Consider the following 14,519-nt stretch of genomic DNA (forward strand, 5'->3'; position numbering starts at 1 on the left):
TTAGAAATACATGAGAGATTGTAAAAGGGTGGGGACAGATGTAACATTTGAAGCACTTAAAATGAAGTGCTTCAGAAATGGACCACTTCTACTGTAAACAGATGTACAAGCCCCTGCCATGCCCCTTGCCTAGACTTCAAAATTGCCATGCTTGCATGCAGTGGTGTGCTCTCCAGCTAAGGGGACCTCCTGGTTCAGGGTGAAGGAGGCACTCCAGGAGAGCAGACCCAGTGCACACAGGAGAGCATTCATTGACAGTCTGCCTTGCTTTTTCCCTTTCTCATGGGGAGAGCAGAGCACTGTGGGCATGCTGGTGGATCCATACAGCATACAGATGTAACAGGAAGCACTTCAACATAAAACACTTCCAAGCAGTTACTGTTTTCTGGTGGGTAATTTTTGGAGCATTTTTGCCATTTTCAGGATGCATTAGAGGGCACATAGGTCTCTCTGCTTGCCCCTTCACGTGTATTATACCCTGATATAATAAGAATCTTAGAAAAATAGGACAGGAAGGCACCTCAGGAAGTCATCAAGTCCACTGCCCTGCTCAAGACAGGATCATCGCTGTCTAAACCTGCCCTTCAGGTATTCATCTCAAACATTTCTACTGAGACAGGTTTTAGCACTTCCCAAAGTAATCTCTTCCAGGGCTTAACTGCCCAAATAATTAGGAAGTTCCCAACATCTAACCTAAATAGATTGTGTTGCAATTTAAAGCCTTTTACTTTTTGCCCTGTCCCCAGGCTCATGGTCTGTAAGCCAAGACCAAGACAAGTAACTGCAGCTGGAGATAAAAGGTCTTCAAGGAAGGGATCTGATATAATGTCCTGTTCTACAACTCTCCCTTCTTAAATCTTATTATTCATATTCAAAGATTCCTTGAATTCTTTAATAAATGTGCTCACTTTGATGCGTAAAGCATCATTAGGACTCTGTGGATTTCAGGTCATATTGCCCGATGGGATATGGAGAGTTAGGGCTAGCCACAAGCCCAGCTCAAACAATGAATCTGGCTCTGGCAATCTGGAGGGAGGCTGAACCTTGTCCTGATTACAATTACTTCATTGTAAATAAGGTAAGCAATATTGCAACACCCTCCTGTCCTCAGGGAGTAGGTTGTTGCAGAGAAGGGAGGATTAGACTCATGAAAATGACTTCCTGGAATAAAAGGGTGGGGGAAAGCCCCTGATTCCTAGTTCCTTGGCTGGCTTGTTGCCCAAAGCCAAAGTAAGGCAGGTGAAAGGAAGGGCCCTATTAACAGGGAAAAGTAGGGAGACAATGAAGAGGTCACGTACAGGTACCTGGATGGCATTAACACAGAGGTACTAGAAAGGATTTTTTTTCCAGGCAGAGGCTAATTAAAAAGTAATGGATAAAAGAGAAAAACCTTACTCAGATCTGTGTGGCCACAGATTAATTTTCTGAGGGAAATGATTGCATCTTCAATACTGAAATTCATTCCTACTGAGAATAGACAAAGCACTCCAGAATAATTTGTTACCAGCTAGATAAGGGACAAGGAGCCAGGTCCTGCAAGGCACTGAACAGTTCATGTACTCGAAATAGAGGGCACTCAACATATCACAGGGTAAAGGCCTGAGTATTTAAGTAGATCCTTGCTTATAAATACTCTGGGAACTTGTTGCAGGGAAAAAACAAGTCTCAGAACAGACTTATTTTAAGAGGATTAAAGGTGTGTCAGTGCAAGGATTTTCTGACACCCTTCTCCAATTATAATTTATAGCTGTTTATAGCAGTACAATTATTATATGGTTCTTCTAAGTCTGTAATGATTACAAGGCTCCCGTGGAGAAACAAGAGTAGCTTAGAATATGCTGCAGTAATAAGGTTTGAAGCAAATAAAATCTGATACTTATCTGTGCTCTTTACTCTGCCACTGACTGACAATGTTATGGTGATTGATTATTTCTGGCATTTTTTCCAGTCCTTTTAGCCAAATTCTCTGAGCAGAACTGCACTGAAGTTTTTAGGAGCCCCAAGAGACCCATTCTCCTATGTCACATCCACACAGTTCATCAGACCAAGGTACTGGGAAATATCCCCTTGTATTATTATTTTCTTTGATTGTAAATGTTTTCTTGGTATTGCATTAAAATATTTGTGTTGCGTCATCATCAGCATGACTGGTCCTTATCCAGTAGCATTTTAACGTGCTTAATGTTAACCATATGAAAAACTGCATTCATTTCAAAGGATATGAAGTTCAGTAGATGCTTACATGCTCTGCTACTACTGCATGTTCTCAGAATCAAGCAGTAGTAACAATTCCTCCAGTAACCACTAGCCTTGTATATATTTGATATCTCTCTGGTTCTTAAAAAATTCTGTTGAAAAAAAACGAAAACCACCCCCCACACAGTAACCCTTGTAAACACCTGCACTAATGAAGCTGTTGCTCCACCTATGATTATTATAAAAGGATTAGCCTTATAAATGTTCTTCCTCCTCTGGAGTTTTCTAGCACTTTGAGAGACCATACCCTGAGTGCCAAATAAGCTATTCCTGATTTACTCGTATGCTGTATTAAAAGGAGAAGACATCTTTTCTTCCAAGTAGTGAATCTGTTGTCGCTGTCAACTAAAGTTGTGAGGATAAGTCTCCATTTGACAAGTTTACTTGACTGTAAAATTGAAGTGCATTATATTTTTGCCTCAGGTGTGCTGATATTTGCTCAGTTACCCTGAGGAAACATGCAGCTTTTTGACAGTGAAGACAAGCCCTGAGAGAGTACTGAAAGCGTTTTCAGGGCACATGCCTTAGGACTACTCTGTACAGCAGTTAAGTCAAATTCACTTAAGTGTGAAGTTAATGTGCATAAGGAAAAAGCTTATTAAGTCCCTATGGGCATGCTCATTCTGAAGGAGTAGCCTATTTTGTAACTGCATAAAATAAAGCCTCTCGGCTTCTGAATGAAAGCATCCAGCCGTAGGTTTAATGCACTTTTGACTTGTGTGTATTCACTTTCTGCAGTTAGGTAATTGGTCTTAATGGACATTTATACACAGACCTTTTTGTCCCGCAGCATGCTGGAGATATGCCACTGTGGAGTAGACTTGATTAATGAAGTCTGTGCTGTATGCGAGCTGACATGCACTGAACTGTGCTGCGTGCAGTTGTATAAGTGGTGAAATGCATGTCAACGTGCAGAAAATGGCAGCGATGCGCTTTTGAACTAGAGCACCTCCAAGGTGTTTTAGTTCAAAAGTGCACCACTGCTATTTTCTTCGTGGTGATGTGCATTTTGCCACTTACACAACTGCAAGCATCATAGCACTGGGCACTTTTCAAAGTACCTGGTGCTGTAGCACTTGCACATGGAAAAAAGCTCAATGGTCCAAAGTGTCCCTGCATAGACAGGATCCTAGGGCAAAAGCTATTCCAATTAAGCAAAGCTGTAACAAGTGGCCCATCACTTGGAGTGAAATGGAAATCATTGCAGGTTCACCTAATTCAGTCATTGCCTGGCAAGCAGAATCACATGCTTTTTGACCAGCCTGGCCAGAAATTTGTCAGTACATAAGTATCATTCTTTCCCATTTAGCAGCCCCCCATTTAGGCCATTGAACAGCTTCTGTTCTATGTGACAGCAGCTGTGAGTGAGTAGGCACTTTCTCTACTTCAGTTCAGAACAGTATGTTGTCACCTTGTCTTTAAATCGGACTACAGTTGTGCGAAAATCCTGCCTCAAGTGAAATGATCTTCAGTTGCTCTGCCTCTGAAATCTTTACCATCAGTTTGCTTTGTGTAAATTTGGCAGTGCAAACTTCATACTCCATTCCCAGACAAACCTCATTTAGTATATGGTTTTCTCTGTTTTGCTACCAGCTATACAGAAGAGGAGTTTTGGGTTACCTAAAAATGTGGGTATCATACAAGTGATCCATCTGGGCGAGGGACATTCAAAAAAGCCAGAGCCTGAATTGATTCATAGATGTAGGGTCGGAAGAGACCTTGTAGATCTTCTAGTCCGACCCCCCGCCCTGGGCAGGAGAAGACACTGGGCTCAAATGACCCCAGCCAGGTAAGTGTCGAGCCTCCTCTTAAAGACCCCCAGGGTAGGAGCCTGCACCACTTCCCGTGGAAGTTGGTTCCAGATCCTAGCTGCCCTGACTGTGAAGTAGTGCCTTCTAATGTTTAGTCTAAACCTACTCTCTAGCAACTTATGGCCGTTATTCCTTGTTACTCCGGGAGGCGCTAGGAGGAACAAGGTCTCTCCCAAACTCCGCTGGTCCCCCCTAGTAAGTTTATAGATGGCCACCAGGCCTCCCCTCAGCCTTCTCTTGTGAAGGCTGAACAGGTTAAGGTCCTGTAGCTTCTCATAGGGTCTGCCCTGCTGTCCCTGGATCATGTGAGTGGCCCTCCTCTGGACCCTCTCAATGCTGTCCACATCCCTTCTGAAGTGCGGCACCCAGAAGTGGATGCAGTACTCCAGCTGTGGCCTGACCAGTGTCACGGGGGGGAGGACCACCTCCGTGGCCCTGCTTGTGACGCATCTGTGGATGCAGGACAAGGTACGGTTAGCCCTACTGACCATGTTCTCGCATTGTCGGCCCATGTTCATCTTGGAGTCAGTAATGACTCCAAGATCTCTTTCTGCCACCGTGCTTTTGAGAAGAGAGTTCCCCAGCCTATAGGCATGCTGCTGGTTCCTACTGCCCAAGTGCAACACCATGCACTTGTCACTATTGAATCCCGTCCTATTTTCATTTGCCCACCCCTGTAACATGTCCCGGTCCCACTGTAATCTGTCCTCCCCTTCTAGTGTGCCCACCTCACCCCAAATCTTGGTGTCATCTGCAAATTTAAACAGGCTGCTTTTCACCCCATTGTCCAAGTTGCTAATAAAGAAATTGAACAGTGTGGGCCCAAGGACCGAGGCCTGGGGGACTCCACTGCCTACTTCCTTCCAGGTCGAAAATGACCCATCCACCACCACTCCCTGAGTACAACCCCTCAGCCAATTTACAATCCATCTGACTGTGTAGGCATCAATATCATAGTCACCTAGCTTTTTAATGAGAATGGGGTGGGAGATGGTGTCAAGGCCTTCCTGAAGTCCAGAAAGACTATATCCACCGTGACACCTGCGTCCAGTGATTTTGTGACCTGATTGTAGAAGGCAGCCAGGTTGGTCTGACAGGACCTGCCCCTAATGAAACCATGGTGGTTGCCCTGGAGTATCATCCCTGCTGCTGGCCTATCACAGATGCAATCCTCGATAATCTTCTCAAAGAGCTTCCCCAGGATTGAAGTAAAGAATAATGGGCCTATAGTTGCCTGGGTCCTCCCTCTTCCCTTTTTTTAAAGATGGGGACCACATTGGCCCTCTCCTAGTCACCACAAGTGCTCGTAAAGCCATGGCAGGGACCCTGCGATAACCCCTGCCAATCCCCTGAACACCCTGGGGTTGAGAGCATCTGGATCTGCTGATTTGAACATGTCCAGCCCTTCCAGAAGTTCTCTAGCCCAGTCCTCCCTGACACTAGGTTTGGTGGAGTTTCTCCCAAGTCCGCCTTGAATCTTGGTAGGGGAGTCCTGGTCCCTGCACAAGAAAATAGAGGCAAAGAATTTGTTAAAGAGGTCTGCTTTCTTTTCTGGTGTAACCACCAGATAGTGAAGCATATCTTGCAGGGGCCCCACGTTACCCAGGGGGTTCTTCATTCTCCATATGTATTTAAAAAAGGACTTCTTGTTATCCTTGATCTTTGATGCTAGCCCTAGTTCCGTATCTGCCTTAGCTTTTCTAACAGCCCCCCTACAGACCCGAGTGGTGGAGGTATACTCCTCTTTGGTGATAGCCCCTCCCTTCCACTGGGTGTACGCCTCCTTTTTTGGCAATCAGGCATTCACGAATGCCCTTGGTGAGCCAGGGGGGCTTTTGGGCACTCTTGCCCCCTTTGCTTCTTGTTAAGATCATCACCCCTTGGGCTCTGAGTATAGTCTCCTTAAGGAACAACCATTCATCTTGGGCACCCAGTTCCCCTACTCTCCAGGACCATAGTGTCTCTCCCACTAATCTGCTCAGCTCATTGAAGTTGGCCCTCTTAAAGTCTAAGGCTGCTGCCTTGCTGCAAGCCCTTGACACCCTGAGCTGGATGGTGAATTCCAGCAAGTGATGATTGCTAGTGCCCAGGTGGTTGAGGACCTGGAGTCCCCTCACCAGGTTGTCACCTGTGGCCAGGACCAGGTCCAGCAGGGCATTTCCCCTGGTAGGACTGTGTACCTCTTGGGTTAAGTGGAGGTCCTGTATCTTGGCCAGGAACCTCTGTGAGTGGTCATACCTGGCTGACTGCTCCTCCCAGCAGATGTCCGGGTAATTTAGATCACCTGTGACAACTACATCCCTTGCCTCAAGTGCCTCTACAAGCTGCCCCAAGAATTCTCAGTCCAGCTCTTCCCCTTGGATGGGAGGTCTGTAGTAGACCCCAACTGTTTAGTCCCTTTCCCCATGACCCCCCTGTATCCTGACCCAGAGCACTTTAGCCTGTCTCTCCTCTGACCCCATCCTGCTGGTTGAGGATGTGTATTGCTCTTTCACGTAGAGCGCCACACCCCCGCCTTTCCTCCCTGTTCTATCCCGCCTATACAGCCTATAGTCCCTAATGTTGACCACCCAGTCATGGGATGAATCCCACCAGGTTTCTGTGAGCCCTACTATGTCCAGATTTGAAGTAGCTATCTGGAGGGCGAGTTCCTCCTGCTTATTCCCCATACTACGAGCATTGGTATAGAGGCGTTTAAGGCCTTGAATTGGTGCATATGCCACCCCCCGATTCTCAGGACTATCTGGACCCCTGCTGCTTACCTGTCTTTGCAGTCTGGTTCAATAAGCAGGTTAGACTAATTTGCAAGTGAATAGACATTCCCTCTTGACTCAGGAAATGCAGGCACATGCTTGCAGTGGCTCAGGCCGGAAGCTGGGGGGCACTAGAGCATGCTTTTGGCTGGAGGGAACTAGTACTGGGGGTGCATGGCCAGCTCTCTCAGTAGCCTCAGGTGAACTGGCCAGGGAGGGGGTTTAATTCCCCCCTCCCTGTCCCACAGGCATGGACCTGAGCTGGGGTGCTCCTGGCACTCCCCCCTGACTACTGCAGGGGCAGGATTGTGGCCAGATGCCAACCGGCATGGCTTCCTGCGGCAAAGGGGGCAGGTAGGGGTTTTATTCCTCCCTCCACTCCTGGATGACCATAGCTGGAGTCTGCCAGCCCTCACTGCTGCCTCCACTGATCACTCCCTGCACGAGGCAAGCAGTGGCATATGCCTTCTCCCTGCCCCCTCCACCAGACACAGGAGGGAGGGGGGAAATAACTCCCCACCATGCCCTGTTGCCTAAGGGAGCCTTGCTGGCTGGCCTCTAGCTGTGCCCCCACCCCTGCTGCCAGAGCAGTGAGAGGGGAGGGACCCTGATGGGGACAGCAGTCCCTCTCATGGTTTCCCAGGAAGTGCAAGGCTCTTCCTGGAAGAGGGGCTGTACTGTGGGTGGGAGCAGGCGGGCAGATCTGCCGCAGAATATGCGGGGCAAGTGGCAGCAATGGCACTAGGGGAGCCTTGAGGGGGCCCCTCTGAGCCCCAGTGCTGCCGCTAACCCCGTGCATTCTGCACACCCTGCTCCCACCTGCAGCATAGCGCTCCTGCTGGGAAGAGACGTGCTCCCAGGAAACTATGATAGGGAGTGCTTTCCCCATCAGGGTTCCTGCTATTTTGCTGCTCCAGCGGCAGGGGTGGGGGTGCAACCAGACTGGCCAGCATGGCCTCCTTAGGCGACAGGGGCATGGAGGGGAGTTATTTCCCCTGTCCTTCCAGCATCTGGTGAATGGGGCAGGAAAGGAGCTTATTTTGCTGCTCACCCCACGCAGGAAGCAATCAGCTGATACGGCAGTCAGGGCTAGCAGACCCCAGCTGCAGTCCCCTGGGAGTGGACGGGGAAATAACCCCTATTCCTGCACCCTTTGCCTCAGGGGCTGTGCTGGCTGGCATTTGACCACAACCCTGCCCCTGCAGCAGTGGTGGGGAGAGGGGGGTGTGCCAGGTGGACCCCGGTTTGGGTCCATGCTGGTGTGACAGGGAGAGGGGAATTAAACCTCTTCCTTGGGCAGTTCACTTGAGGCTACTGCTGGGCTGACCATGCCCCAACTGCTGGAGCAGCGAGTGGAGAAATGCCAGGCAGGTCCATGCTGATGGAACAGGGAAGGGAGGTGGGGAATAAACCTCTTCTCTGCCCCCTTTCCTTTAGGGGGCTGGTGTCTGGCCATACCCCCATTCCTGCCTGCCCCTGCTCTGGATCAGGAGCAGAGGGGCAGGGCCAGCCCTGCTCCACTGGAGCAGAGAGCACAGCCTAGCCCAGGGCTACAAAGCATCCTGGGATGCTGAGGGACTCTGATTTAACTTAAACCAGGAAGGGGTTTGGGACAGAAGTTCCATACACCAGTTTGATCTCAATCAGTTAAACCTGGTTGAATTGGTATCGGATTGATCTCAAACAAGTTTCATTCATTTTGAAAACAGGTCTGTGTGCACTGAACCTATATCATAGGCTTAAACCAGTTTCTGCTCACTTAAACCAGTTTGTGTGTAACTTCTCTCCCTAGCTCTAGCATGTTTTGTACATACATGACTTTAAGAAAGTAAAATTAAATTTGTCTGAAATAATGTATACCAGATACACAGCCCAAATCTAATTCAAAGATCTTAGAACATTTTGGTTAATCTCAACATGAAGTAGATATAAAAGATAGCCAGGGCACACACTGTAGTCTTCTCAGACATTGAAGGCACCTGACTTTATTAGTATGTCATAGTACCATTAACATATGAAAAGAAGAAAATCTGGGTTAACAGACCAAGAAGAAAGTTAAGGCCTGATTCTGCTCTTTGATCTATGTTTATGAACTGCTCATTGTGGAGCCTCATTGACTCCAGTCTGTCATGGGAGCCACCTGCTGTTCTGCAGGAGGATGATGGTATTTAATGACAAATAACCAGGGTGCCATTTCTTATTCATCTACAACAGCATCTCTAGCAGCACTGTTCTGCCTAAACACTGTGCTAGGATGCTGGTTTGGTACCAGTTCCGAAGGAAGGGTCCCAGTTGCCAGATCTTCAGCCCCATTTTCTGCAGCCCGGGTGCATGTTTTAGACAGAGTTCTCATTTAATCATTGACCCAGGCCAACTCTGCTTGGGTGATAAGGTCTGACAGAATTGCAGCATGGTATGGTCATAACTGTATCTCAGATTGTACAGGAAGAATGCCTTGTTGATAATTTTCAAGCAGCCGAAGAGGCATGCCCATATTTGTGCATTCAAATTGGGTAACCCTGCACGCAAACAAGCATCCGTAGTTAATTTATGGCTCTGTGTTAATTCTGTGCAGGTGTATGCAGGCACTGGGCTTGTCAAAATTCGGTCACACTTGGCTGTGCATATGAAAAACATAATATCATATGCTTTTGATAAAATATATTTCCATATGCTTTATGATATACCTGAAGGGTGTCTCCCAGACTTAAAATGGCATGGGACTAGAGAAAGCACAATTTTTAACTCATTGACTAGTATTTTCAAGAGAGGCCTAAAGATCAACCCTTAAAGGCTTATTTGATAAACAAGGAGTGTAAAAAAAAAAAATATTTATAGGCATCAAAGGATTAGGCACATGACCTTGGCAGTGGAACCCAGAACCCAGTGGTAAGCATTTAGTTCTCCCCATGCACTCTGAGAAAGCTTAAGGGATTCAGAATCAGTGGCAGATTAAGATTTATTGGGGCCCCAGGCAAACAAAATTGGGGACCTGCCACACCCCATTATAAACATGAATGTATCAAAAAGCATTAATAAATAGACCCATTAAATGTTTACACGGTGCATTAATAAATAAAGCATAACACATGATGTTGAAATTAAGTACTCAATTTTACCACGCACAAAACTGAATAAAACAACTGCCGTAGGGAAATTACTCAGTTGCATGGGATCACCATCAGTGTATAATAACACAAAAGGAAAGATATTTTAATATAGTGGTCATGTAGATTCTTGTTTGACTATTTTTTTAAATACACATTTTACATTGTATCTACATTACAGTAAACTACTAGAAGAAAAATACAGGCCATATCAATAGCCATGAGTATGAATGAGCTTTAGTTCAAGTGCTGCCACCACCATTTTTAAGCACAGGGATACTGATACATGAGATGCTGCAGCACTTTAATTCAAGTGGCTCTCAGAGCCACGCTAATTAAAGTGCCACCCCCCTGACCCCTGGAGCACATGTAAAAGTGCTAAGGGGCAGCTGCCTGAGCCTGCACAGTAGGGTTAAGGGGGAAGGTGCGAGCCTTCCTGGCTGCCCAGGGCTGGGTGGTCTCTGGGCTAGATTCCCCCCTCTCTTCCCTCTGCCCAGATCAGGGCCACAGGACTACTCTAGACCTGGAGAAACTGAACCACTCCACCCCTGCAGCCAGACCCCAGCCAGAGAGGAGCTGAGTAGGGCAGGGGTGGATGTGGGCTGCCTGCTGTGGGCTTTGGAATTTCTTCTCTGCTGCCTTTGTCCTAGGGGCCCCATACCAGCTGCATGCCTTGTCTGCCCAGCAGCAGGAACAACTCACCACCCAACTGCTGCTGGGCAGGTAGGGCACACAGCCAACATAGGGCTCCTGAAGGAAAGACAGCAGAGTGGAGAGCCCTGAGCCCACAGTGAGCAGCCTGCATCTGCCCCATGCACAAATATGGGGGGGGGAAGCACATGCTACCCCATGCCTCCCTGGGGGGTATATGCAGTGGTGGGGATCTGCCCCCCTACTTTTCCTCCCCTATGGCCCCTGGATGAACTGCCTGTGACTCTGTCTGGCTCTCTACCCCAGCCCCAGATCCTATACACTGCCCTGGCTGTGTCCTGTTTCCTACCTGCCCCTGCCCCATTCCCTCCCTCACTGAGATCACTGATCTGCCCCATACCCTAACCTCTTCTCCTCCATAGACTTACCTGCAGGGAGTTGCTTTCCATGCTGTCCCTTTGTTTTTCTGGCCACATGCATGCATATGGCTGTGCATGTGTCTCGTTCCTGGGAGCTCCAAGCAGGACCCCATGTAGGCTAGAATGCTGCCTGTCTGCAAGGTGAAACCTTCCATTTCCCAAGGAAACCCAGGCACCCAGGGGGCCCCTGGGCTGGGCCCCCATGGGCCCATGCATTAATTCACCTAAGTCTAGACTAGCTAGTATACTGACTAGAGGGTATTTAGGTCTAGCCCTGTGGTTCTCAACTTTTCAAGACTCAAGGCATCCTTGAAAGAGTTGGTTCTTACCTTTCACTCATTTTTTTGACAAGGGAAAAATAGTAGATCAATTCTTCTGTTGCAAAGAACTCAGACCACAACAGTTCTGAATGTTTTTGACACTATGGATTCCTATTTGAAATTCCTATATCTATCTTCTGAATCATGTGCAAGTGTTTGCGCACCTAACAGTGCTAATATTGTGTGACACCCTTTCCAGGATTTTGCAGTGTCCTGGTTGATAATCCCTGGTTTAGCCAATAGGAAATGCTGAGTCCAAGTGTTTCTCTGAAATTCAGCCCCTTGAGCAGGGCTGTAAAAAGATGTCTCCCTCCATTTAGGGTCCACTACCTAGAAACTTCTCAAGGTTGCTGCCCTATGGTCTTTCCTTCAAGGACTGAACAAGTTTTACTTCCGTAGTGGTTACCTAGTGAACCATTTCCCAACTGGTTTGCCATTAGGCACGTCCAGGTGTGCTGCTGCAGTTTGGGCTAGAGCCACCCCCCTGCCTGGCTGGAGCCACAGACAGATGGGGAGCCACGCAGGGGGTGTGGCTCCATCTCAAAATGCCTTCTGGCTAGCTGCACCCCCCCATTGGTATCCGGCTGGCTGCATGCTGCCACACCTCCACATCCAGTATGCTGTGGTGCTTTTTTATTTAGGTAGGTGTGTCATGGGGTAAAAAAGGATGGGAAACACTGACTTAGTGATTAGAAATGTGGGAAATGGAAAGCCAAGGCTCAATTCCTTCACTGTCTGAGGGAATTTAAATCCGTATTTGCCACCTCCCTAGAGCTAATGGGTCTAACTACTAGCCTACAGGATAAGTCCCTTGGGCTCTTTCAGATCCAATGAATCTTGGATTCTTTTCTGCACAATGGAGAAGTTTACACAGGAGGAGGTGAGTGTGCCCTTGCTCCCTTAGCCAGTAGCCTTGGGGTCTAGGCCTCTGAGAATAACTTCATGATCAAGACTTTCAGGTGATTTGAGCGAAGGAAATTCTAGTTTATGAACCCTTCATGGGCTTAGGCAAAGAGATGGGCACAAGGCTGCTCAGTCTCTTGCAGACTGATGTATTTCCAGGTGTGCATAGAGACACGGGACGAAGTATCCTTGAAGGTAACTTGCGAGTCAACCCATGAGGTATCAGGGAAGTTCAGATGTCCCCCAGGTTTAGGAAGCAACTAAACAGGATTTTTCAGGATCATTATTTTTTACTTAAGATGTTTATGTGCCACAGTATGCACCTACATCCTTTTTTGGATTTAACTCTAGAATAACAATACCTTCCTAGAGAAGGCACCAAGGCTGAAATGTTCAAAGCTATGTAGGGGGTATGGATTTTACATTTCCATTAACTCAACTGCAAGAGGAAAAAAAGTAAGTGGCAGTTTGTTCTTCAGGCCTTATGAACTTGCCAACCAAAATTATTTCTCAACTGTTGATTGGGGGGGAAAAGCATCTTTTCCCACATGCTTTAGTACCAGACAGCAGTACTTGAGCAGTTCAGTTTTATCACCTTCAGTGATGCTCCTACTACTGTATTTCAAACTGAAAGGGTGGTTTTTTTTACATGTGCAGCTTAGAAATGGATACCGACAAAGAAGTTCAGCCCAAAGGAGTCTTTGAGTGCCAGTTATGTGGATTAACAGCTCCATACAGTTATTATGGGCAGAAACCTCCCAATACACGCTCTATTGTGTAAGTATGGTTTGTTTTTTTTATAACAGATCTCATTACCATGGGATCTCATACTCTAGACTGCTGTAGCACTACACAGAATCAACCAAGAAGTCCAATCAAATCATGCCTAACCTGGAACATGGGTTAAAGGTACATGGTTCAAAGCTTCACTCTCTCACACACAAACAAAAACATGCCATCTCCTCCTTTTAAGATTAAAAAGAAAAAAGTTTCAATATCACCATGGTCTTTAAATCTCTGAGTTTACATCAAGTGCATGAAATAGTAATCCTGTCCTACGGGGTGCTGTATGCAAATCAACACCATTAAATTTCAGCAGGGTTCTGCCCAGAACTAGTCAGAGGAACAGTGCCTTGAGCTCTCTCACACAAGTTGCCAAGTACCTAATGAAAGATACCCAACTCAGTAGCCCTGAGGCAACAGTTGCACAACTCAGAATATTTTAGATCATGTTATTGTTACATGCTGACAACTCTTGCCTATGAAAGGCTGAACCCTAAGTTCACAGGAGTGACAACTAGAAGTAGTAAAGGCCTTTTTCAAAAGAAAATGCATATATTTTTTAAAATGGCTCTTCACTAAGGATTGGAATTTGCAACGGTAAATAGATAGGGTGTTTACGTTGGCCTAGAGAAGTGTCCCTTCTAGGATACATTTAAAGGTGGAGCACTGAGAACACCCATACAGTACTAATCCAGTGGTTATCAGTGTTTTTAGACTCAAATCACCCCTCAGTCAACACCAGCTTTTATTTTTCTGTAGTTGAAAAATGTGTGAAAGCAATTCTTTTGTTGCAAAGAATTCAAAGACCACAACTGGTAATCAGACTTTTTGACACTGTGGATTCCTATATGAAATCTTTGAGTTTATCTTGTGAATCATGTGTAGGGGTTTGCACACACAACAGTGCTAGTACTGTGCAGTACCCCATGGCATGCTTACAAGGATCTCACAGCACTCCAGTGTGCTACAGCACCCTTGTCGAGAATCACCCTGCATTAATGAAATGGTTATTAGCAGATTTTCCTTTGCAAAGTGGTACATTTTTTAAATGGGAGCTGATTCTTTCCTAGCCTCCTGGAAGAAAGCTATGTCATGAAAGATCCTTTCACCCCCGACAAGGACAAATTCCTTATCCTTGGATCGCAGTGCAGTTTGTGTACCAGGCGGGTGTGTGTTGGCACAGTAAGTAACATGTGATCCATGGTGTATTTTATAGCTTGCTTTTGTTCCAGACTCAGTGACCTCTTGGGGAAAAGATCAAACAGTGACAGCAGTGTACCAACCAGCTTTCTCTGCTACCAGTTCCTGTAAAACGTGGTTTCTCATGTTATTAGAGTGTCATTAAAGTTGCTGCATAAGGTCATATCTTTTTCCAGATCTTCAGAACAACATGAAACAATTTCTCCTTCATCTTCACTGCCCTGCCAGTGTAGAGGGGCTATTAAAGCACCACAGTTTGCCAGTACAGGTATGAGACAGGCCTCCAGAAAGCCATGCTACCTCCATGTCCCCTGGC

The 14,519-nt window shown here is 46.7% G+C and overlaps 1 protein-coding gene across 2 annotated transcripts in view; it reads left to right on the forward strand.

Moving 5' to 3' along the window:
* The window catches only part of CDPF1 (cysteine rich DPF motif domain containing 1), a 33,941-nt gene that overhangs the window by 11,215 nt on the left and 8,207 nt on the right, over positions 1-14,519 (forward strand). For both annotated transcript variants that reach the window (XM_019544280.1, XM_019544281.1), the window contains exons 2-4: positions 1,949-2,049; positions 12,878-12,997; positions 14,074-14,185. In XM_019544280.1, the coding sequence (XP_019399825.1) occupies positions 12,885-12,997; positions 14,074-14,185 (225 nt within the window). In that variant the 5' untranslated portion in view covers positions 1,949-2,049; positions 12,878-12,884. The remainder of the gene's footprint in view (positions 1-1,948; positions 2,050-12,877; positions 12,998-14,073; positions 14,186-14,519) is intronic.

Source organism: Crocodylus porosus, unplaced genomic scaffold (genome assembly GCF_001723895.1).
Source record: "Crocodylus porosus isolate Cpor-Errol unplaced genomic scaffold, CroPor_comp1, whole genome shotgun sequence".
Classification (NCBI taxonomy): Eukaryota; Metazoa; Chordata; order Crocodylia; family Crocodylidae; genus Crocodylus; species Crocodylus porosus.